This window comes from Pavona decussata, unplaced genomic scaffold (genome assembly GCF_977016875.1).
Source record: "Pavona decussata unplaced genomic scaffold, jaPavDecu1.1 SCAFFOLD_102, whole genome shotgun sequence".
NCBI classification, from domain to species: domain Eukaryota; kingdom Metazoa; phylum Cnidaria; class Anthozoa; order Scleractinia; family Agariciidae; genus Pavona; species Pavona decussata.
The window spans coordinates 407523-416860 of NW_028145517.1; the positions used below are offsets into that span (position 1 = coordinate 407523).

Here is a 9338-nt window from a genome sequence, read left to right on the forward strand (position 1 = left end):
TCTCACCACGGGCTGATCTATCACCTTTTAATTGGCTACTTTCCTATTTTGTAAACTTACCATAGGTAAATTGCTCAGTATCTTGTATACTAGTCTTCCAACCGGCTAGGACTATTAAATGTGTATGTATCTTTATTTTTTCTTCCTTTTTACAGGAAGAGGAACGACAGAAGATTAAAGATTGCACCAAGAAGAAGCGTAAAACCGAAGCTGGTAAGGAAACCAAAACAACAATAACAACAACAACACACAAGAAACGTTTTGTGAATTCAGTACTGAAATTTAAGGGCTTACAATTTCTTTTCAACAGTCGACAATGAACTCTATTAATATTTTGTTTTTTAATCCCAGCCACACGAACGTGTTTCATGCAAGCAAATTAATAGCGCCGACCAACCACTGTCTATCAGTTTCATCTATATCCTTAACAAACTGATAGATGACCACACTACGGCGCTTTCAAAAAAATCGAAAATTCTTCGGATTTGACTTGGTTGAGATTGAAAGTTCACATTCTCGATTTCATGTGATTTGTATATCCCTGGCACTCTTGTGGACTTCCTTGCGCTACACAGTCAAAAATGTAGGATCTATTTGCACTGACAATTCCACCAGAATAGGTTTTTTTTTAATGCAAATCTTTGTTACATGTTATTAACTACAACAAGAAGTGGTTACATTATAAGACGAGATTATAACAACAAGTATAAGAAGAGATAGCACTCAAAAACATAGGATCTATTCGCGTTGATAATATTACCGGAATTTTTATGACTGATAGAAACTGGCGCAGTACAAGCCACTGTAATCTTAAGTATTTTTGTTTGCAATTCCAGAATCCAAGAAACCAAGCTATCTTGACGTCGACAGCCATAAAATCTTACCGTACAAGGATTTCCTCAGATTAAGTGGTAAGAGACAAGGAGACATATTAACTTAGGGCATTCAGGCATGATAAAGATTGCAGCCATTGAAAGGGAGAAGGGCAAGAGAAACTGAAGGCAGAAACAAACAAAAATTGTTTTTTAATCTTTGTACTCCAAACAGCAACTCCCCAACCCACACCCCCCTCCCACCCCTTCCTCAAAATCTAAATAAGATATGGCCATGTTCACTTGCTCCCTACAGTGTAAGCCAGAGAATACCTTATTGTATTTTACTCGTTTGTTTGCATGTGGCGTGAACTGAAAAGTAATGAAAGACAAACCACACCGTCGATCATCGGTTTTTCTACTGTCTCTACTCCTTTGCAGTTCATTCTGACACATTTCCAACATGAATAGTTAATAATTATGCACTCCGAGACAAATGGATTGTTATCGTCGCAAAATGAATGGTTTATGATTCGAGACGAAAGGGAATTAAAAAAGATGGGAATTTCGACATTCCCGAACCGACGACTGAGATCGGGGTACGAGATTAGGGAATTTCAGAAATTAACCAGGCAATAAATATGATAAAAAATTACTAACTTATTGAGCAAACAGTTTTTTGGAACAAAATGTATCAACGTTATCTCAACGTCTTCAGTCGTTTTATCTTGTAAATCGGTCACGTGATTATCCACCACGTGACCACGGTATGGTGTAGCGTACCAGTGGTAGGTCCAGGCCCCCATCCGTGTTCAATGTTGGATTTAGTTTTTTGATCAGCGTTCCCTCCTAAACCCCCTTGTGGTCTTCCGTTACCCAAAGTTTAACTTCCCCCTTTTTTCACATCCTTTAGACTATTATTTTTTAATTAATATAAAACATACAGATAGACATAGATTAGTTTGACAATCATGAAATGATGTACTGTGATTCTAACTAAAGTTAAATACAGTCTATATCATTTTGTTTCTCGCTTTAGTTACTATTACTAAATTTGGTCATTTTACAAAGTGATCTTGTCGCTTTGCAGCTACTAAGACCCTTGAAGGAAGTGATATCGTTCTGCTCGACACGTCTCGGTTGCCTCAAAAGAAGAATTTCAAAGAAATGTTCAACAAATCACACTCATCGATGATGTTTGACGAAACTATGCAATCTCTGTGCTTGTAAGTACCTCACATATCACATCTAAGTAAACAAGAACAGACCCGACGGTTGTTTTTAAATGCATGACAAACTTTGCTAGGATTTCAGCCGGAAAATTCATTCCTTCGTTAAATTTATTAGGGTTTAGGCAGATCACGAAGCATAAAGCGAAATAATAGCGATTGCTTGCGAAGATTTCAGCATGTCACAGCAAACTGAAGTCCTTATTACGGCCACTGAGCAGCGGCGCTACGTTTTGAGTGCGTCGCAATTGTTCTGAGATAAATTTTAGGATGATTAGGAAAGTTTGGTGGATTTTCTTTTTTATAATAGGCCTTATTACGGTTTTGGACGCCATTTTGACAAGCGTGAAATAACAGTGTTTGTATGGAAATCCGATGTCAAATAATTTTCAGAAAACATCTCTTCTGAAAAATTCATGAATTGGAAACTTTTGGCGCTAGGAAAAGGAATTTAAGAAAAAAAATTGGAAGGATGTAGCTGTGCCAGAAAGCGTCCAGTCGTGTTTTGAACTTTCCATACATTTGTCTGTATAGCCAACCAGCCGTGCACTGCTCTAAAAAATTATTTGACATCGGATTTCCATGCAAACACTGTTATTTCGAGCCTGTTTGCCTACTCGTCAAAATGGCGCCGAAAACCGTGATAAGGCCTAATCTAAAATTTACAAAAGCTTAAAAATTCTTCGATCAGTTTCTTCCTCCTCTTCTACTGGTCTTGATATTTCAATTGCCTTTAAATACCACAGGCAAATGCCAGAAATTTGAAAACTAGAAATGTTGCAAACTTCATCCATGTCTGTTGTTTTTGTTTTTATCACTGAAAATTTTTATTATTCGATGCGTCTGACAAGCGGAATTTTATAGGCTTTTTCACTGAGTTGCACCTGAAACCTTTTCTTCGCTGCCATATTTTTCAAAATAGAAAATAATGACGTGAATCGAACAGTTTGTCATTTCCCATGAGCCCCAGCGAGTACACGTTTCCCATGAGTCTTCGAAAGGTAATCCTGGTTCACAGGCCACAAAAACCTGCATGAACAGGAAGCGCCTTCCCCTTCCCCAAACATAATTAACATATACACTATATTATATAATATTGTCATGTGATAAGACTGTTTATCAAGGTGTATTGGTTTGTTTCTCATCATCTGAGTTGTTCTTTGTTATTCCTCGGAAGCCGGCATGGAAAATACTCCAGTCAACCTTTGCTACACTAGTTTAATGGATTTTCTTTATTTGATGTTTAATCCCAACAGATATACAGAGCATTTTATCAAAACACAAGTTAAATCTGATGACTTCACTCTGTTAGTCCATTCCGTTCCTTTTCGCGAGGGCACAAAAGCTCCAGCCTTGAAATGGGCGAATAATTTTTACAAGATCTTAAGTAACAGGTAAAAAACTAAGATGTCGGACGCTAGATTAAGAATTGCATCTATGTAATCAAATGGTGACAAGTGAAATCAGGAAATAATTTCACGCGCGTTTTTGTAAAATTCGTTTGCCCATTTTAAGGCTGGGCGAACGAATTTTACAAAAACGCATGCGCAAATATAACTAAATCTCAAGTAACAGGCAAGAAACTAAGATACTAGAACGCTAGATTAAGAATCGTATATATAATATCATGGGTGTCGAAATTACTCCTTAACTTCTGGCACGAAATTTCAACGTTAATTTATAATTTCACATGTGAAATTACAAAATTACTATGGCAACGTTTCCTATATCTCAGTGCCAAGATGGCGTCCAGGGGCCGGTTTCTGGAAGGAGGAATAAACTATTCCAGGTATAACAGTTATTCCAGGGATAAATCTGCTATTCTAGGAATACAGAATTTATTCCGGGGATAAAGGTATTCCTGGAATAAGGCACATGTATCTCTGGGATAGAGTTATCAACCTTTCAGGAACCGGCCCCAGGTTTAAAGATGTTACGGATGAAAGAAGTTACGGCATTAAAAGACGATGCAGAAAACCTAAATACGCGAAAGAGCAAAATTATAACAGGGTGAGGGTTTTTGAGAACTGGTGTGATGAAAATGGCCTTGAGAAAAAACGTCCTGAGTGGTTGGATAAAGTACTCGAGCGGTTTTTTCCCTGCGTGTGTAAACAAGACGGAACCAACCACGATTGTGAGCGTAATTTGTCATCCATGATATCAAAAGGTAATCGAATGGTATACTCGTGAAATCAGGAAATAATTCCACGCGCGTTTTTTCAGAACTCTAATAAAGACAAGGGAAATAATAAGAATTTTGACAAAACGCGCGTGAAATTATTTTCTAATTTCACTCGTCACGATTTGATTACATATACGAACAGAATTTATGTTTCATTGTCTGCTGTTTTGGCGTATTGGTTGTTGTTGCTGTTAGTTTTGTTCTGGTTGTGGTTAATGCCGTTACTGTCGTCATCAATTCAATATCGTTGTTGGTTTGATTATTCTTTTCTGTATATACAGTCAACTAATTTTTTAAGTTCATTTCTTTTGGAGAGGGGAGAGAAAGGACCAGTTATCGGAGAAGAACACATTGAATAGAATAGAATGGAAATAATTGTCGGGGGGGGGGGGGGGGCGGTGGATGGTTTCCGTCAAAACGAGTGGGTTAATTTCAAATACACCTAATGGGGCTTGAAATGAAAATTTTGGTAAATTACAGTATACTCCTACTGTCATTACATACCAGAAAGCCAGATTTAATTAATAAGATGAATATCATTATTTATTAAAATGATAAGGGTATAGGTTGTCGCCGCACGTACGTAAAGTGACATGAACATTCGTCTGGACTCTTTAGTTCATTAATTAGCCAACAATAAACCTCTTTTGTACTAATAAATATTTTCAGCTCCGATGCCCTAAAGAAATGTTTCATCTACAAACCGTCACTGAAGTTTAAACTAGCCGTTGCGCTCAAGAAGCCATTTATGAGGTAGGCATTCCTACTTGTGCATAATTTCACTGGTCCCTAGGCACGCCCAGTGGTGAGAACACTTGCTACCCACAAATATGATCCGGGTTCCATATTTGAGTTAATAATCTCGTCCATGCTCCGAGAGCTTTTCCCAGGGAACTCAAGTTTTCCTCCGCTGAAAGAAAACAAATTTCAAAATTTCTTATTCGATCCTGAATCCGAAGGCGGCAAGTTTGTCATTTCTAAGACTGTTCATTGTCGACCATTTCTATAGGAAGTCAATTTCTTGATATGCTCATTTTTAAGGTTCAGTACTTCCCTTTTGGGCAAGCAAAGCCGATCTTTCTTTTATTTCTTTGCCCCTTCTCCCCCCCCCCCCCCCCCATTCTCCCAACACCCGGCTCCTTGTGTTACAGCCATTAATTCTCCGGACTCTCTTCGTATGACTACCCTCTAAACTAGAATTCAAAGCTAGTTGTAAGGAATGTAGCCTGTTTCTAATTCGAAGACTATAAGCAAAGATTGTGAGTTGTCTGGATGATGTGTTGATATTGAATTTGTGTTTCGCAGATCGATGAAATTCAGTTCCATTAATATGGGGTATGGAACGGGGGAGGGGGTGAGATAAAATGAAAATATCTGGACAAACTTGGGCGTACCACATTCAGCGTAAACTAGGGCGAAAGGGCTATAGGATGACACTTAGCGTAATAACAAAAACGTTGAAACAACTTTTGTCAGTTTAACTCAGATTTTCAAACCTTCCTCGTTTCATCGAATATTTATGCAAATCAAACTTATATAAATGTATCTCTTTAGATCATCAATGCGAAAGAAGTTTCATCTTGTGAGTGACCTGAACACAATTTTTGTGGGTCAAGGTAAGAGTTATCCTGAAGTTGGTTGGATCACCTCAGCACAACAATTATATTTAAAAGAATAAAACTATCACTTCGGGAGCTTACGCAGTTGCTACAAACCGTAGATTTATTAAACCTTTGATTGCGCAGCCCGCACATTGAGAACGGTTCCGTGGGTACGTAGGATGATAACTGGCCATTATATCTTTTAAAACTTCTACTTTTCTGAAACTTTGGGTGAGTTTTTCTAGCAGAAAGACAAAAATTCCAAGAAAATTTCACCAAACAAGGAGAAACAAGACGTAAATTGATCAGGGATTGTTCTCTGTACTTGCCAAAGTAAAAGAAAACCAATGCTTTAGGTAACTTGGCTGCAATTTGCCAAGAAGACTGTCAAAAATCTCATTCGAGGAACCAAATTGTCAGGTCTATGTGGTAGAAAGTTAACGATAAAAGAATATAAGTTTAAGTTCTTTATTCTCGTCAGAACAACATGCAGTGGCTAAATATTCCGTCATAAAATTCATATCCCCTGCCAAATTAATTTTTCAATAGGCAAATGAAAGGAAAAAGGCTGTCAGTGCTTCTATCTGTAAACATGGCCTTGCAGTATCTGCAAGCCACGTACGATGAACTCTGCTGGAAGCCTCATTATGAAAGCGAGACTAAGTGCAAAGCTTTTCATATGAAATAAAGTTTTGTTTGAACAGGAATGAAAACTCATTTTCATAATAAAAACTTTGCACTTAGCCTCGCTTTTATAATGAGGCTTACAACAACTCGATAATGGCCTATTTACTCTTGTTGTGCCAGACTAGTATTCTTTAGGGCCATGGTTACAATGAGAAAAAGTAACGGCTCTAAAATTTCAACGACAAAACAGAAAAGCAATGCTTTACTATCGTACATGGCATAATGTTTATAACGGCTTATAAGATTTAATATACGCAGGAGAAAAGGTGAAAAAAGACTAGGAATGATAAATGATAAACGTTCATTGCGCTGGTTCAGACCATCTTACGATAATGTTTTATAACCACTCTTACCACCAAGAAAGAGAAGGAGGCTAATATTAGCTTGTTAAGATGAAAATCCATGACTTAATCATTAATTCGTATATTTTTTATCCTTTTCAGGCCCTCCTAACTCCGCCGACACCATGTAATAGCCTTGCAGTCAGTCAGCGATTTCAAAAGTTTCACAAGTTTTACCGTGTGCCGCATAATTTCAACATCTTGTTTTTGTTTTTTATTCCATCTGAAAATCGCTGACTGTTTTGTTTCAACTTTTAAAATCTGACTTTTTCGTTTACACATGTTTGCACTTAAATGTTTCAATCAAATGGTTGAAACAATTTTATATTGTTTAAGAGTTGAATGAGAGAGTGTCTATTTAAAGGCCTTAAGCTGCTACTTTGCAAAACGTTTTACTGAAACTAAACAATGGACAAACCATCTATAAAATTTTGACTACTGAGGTGTCTTCTACCTTATAACAAAAGAAAACTAATAGCCTTATTTTTTTGTTGAATTCATCCCTGATCAAACAGATCCTCGCATTCTTTTAAATAAATTATTTTTATTAAGTTGTAGTACACTCCAACTATTTAAACAACAACAACAACAACAACAAAACTATCACTTGTATAACTGAACTAAAATATTCTCTAATCTTTTTAAAATTATTAAGGAAAATTTTCTCTGATATCAACTTTTTTTTCGATTCTTTTAATTTTATCATTTTCTGTTACAAGAAAGAGAAAGAAAGCTTGTTAATATCATTTATATGATTTTAAATTAAACTGACATTAAATTTAAAATACTGAGAGATGCATGTCGGGGATGAATCCTCCCAAAAAATGGTTAAAAAGGAAGAAAACAATTAAAAATTAGAAAAGACCAAACAAATTTAAAAAGTAAAATGAAGAAAAAAAAACATTGAAATATGAAAAGGTCCGTGCAGTGAAATTCCAAAATCGCTAAAACACAAAAAAAATTCAGAAAAGAAATAAAAAAAAAAGAAAAAAAAAGAAAAACGTCAAGGAAATGAAGAAAGGAAAGTAAAAGCAGAAGAATCCCTAACAAAATGAAAAAAAAATTGAAAAAAAAAAACAAAAAAAAAATTCAAAAACAAACTAAAAAAAAAAATAAAAAAAAAAAATAAGAAAACAAACAAAAAAAAAAAACAAAAAACGAAAAAAAAAAAAAAACCCGAAAAAAAAAAAAAACAAAAATTAAAAAAATTAAAAAAAAGAAGAAAGAAAGAAAGAAAGAAAAGGTAAACAATGTTCTATGAAAAAATCAAACGAGGTAAGACCAACCAAAGAAATGTCAGTTTTTTTTAACATGTTTGATAGCTATTTTCAACCGAACCGCTTTCCCTTTCATCAGTTCAATTTTTCTACCTGTACGAGTATGACTGTATATATTGCTGTACTGCTGTCGTGAGATATACTACACTTGTGAAAATGAAATAAAGAGGAAAAACTAGAAGATTGCATTTTATTGTTTTTGAGCGGTGCAATTCCAAAAATGCAAACTTGGTATGCATAGGCAGACCGGACTCGATGCTAAACGCAATAAGATGCGCATTGCATTGAAAACTAAAAGACATTTTTAAGCTGACTCACAACGGTTTAAATGAAGACATTTCCCAGCAATTATAATTTGATTGATCATTACTACCACTCTTAATCAGTTGATACTTCAATAAATTTTATAAACGGTACCATAGCAACAGTATCACCTGTTGAAACACCCCAAACTTCAGCTTTAAGTGGTTTTTATAAGACCTCAAAAACCTCCCATAAGCGCAACCTTTCCAAAACACAGGAACGTGGTCTTCATATACGCACGTATGTACACACGTGCTTACAGCTGTCATGATGAGGTCCATGATCATCTGGGAAAAATAAAGTATTATCCTGAGAGCGTTTTCATCATTAAATTTTGGCATTTTGGGTGGTCGCTCACGGGAGGTTCGTATAACTTTGGAAAAATCAGACATCTACCCATTTTTTTTTACCTAGTTTCTAGAATCCATACAATTAAAATCTGCAAGACTGCAGCGGCAAACAGATGAGTGGTGCCTGGATCAGCAAATTGTTTGAAATGCAAAACAAGTATAGACGGTAGACTGATCTTATTATACGGCGGCGAAGAATAAACAAAATGGATAGAATTCCTGAAATAAATTAATAACAAATAAGCCCGATATTTCGGTTTGCAATCTGTGCGGTTCTCTAACTTGTTTTTCGCTCATTTTTTTTTTAAATGGAAAATATGAACGGCAGACAATCCAGAAACCTTTTCTGCTTACTTTTGCCAACAAACGACCTTTAGCTTATCGGCTTCTTACATCACGCGACGGGCTGAGTCACGGACGGCAACCGGAAGTCGAATGTTTCCTTTTTTGGCGTGGTTTTGCTCTTGTTGTAGCCTCCCACGCAGATGTTCTTAGGGGTTCGTCACGCGTTCCTGCCCCACGATCGTCTGCTGAAACGAACAGCCACTTCCGTTTG

The 9338-nt window shown here is 36.3% G+C and overlaps 1 protein-coding gene across 3 annotated transcripts in view; it reads left to right on the plus strand.

The window, feature by feature from the left end:
- Positions 1–8310, plus strand: part of LOC146471448 (uncharacterized) — a 217558-nt gene extending 209248 nt beyond the window's left edge. For 2 of the 3 annotated variants that reach the window (XM_085119968.1, XM_085119966.1), the window contains exons 4-10: positions 156–213; positions 837–911; positions 1903–2038; positions 3298–3435; positions 4893–4976; positions 5778–5839; positions 6955–8310. In XM_085119968.1, the coding sequence (XP_084976094.1) occupies positions 156–213; positions 837–911; positions 1903–2038; positions 3298–3435; positions 4893–4976; positions 5778–5839; positions 6955–6983 (582 nt within the window). In that variant the 3' untranslated portion in view covers positions 6984–8310. The remainder of the gene's footprint in view (positions 1–155; positions 214–836; positions 912–1902; positions 2039–3297; positions 3436–4892; positions 4977–5777; positions 5840–6954) is intronic. The other variant, XM_085119967.1, reaches the window with a different exon arrangement.
- The last annotated feature ends 1028 nt before the right edge of the window (positions 8311–9338 follow it).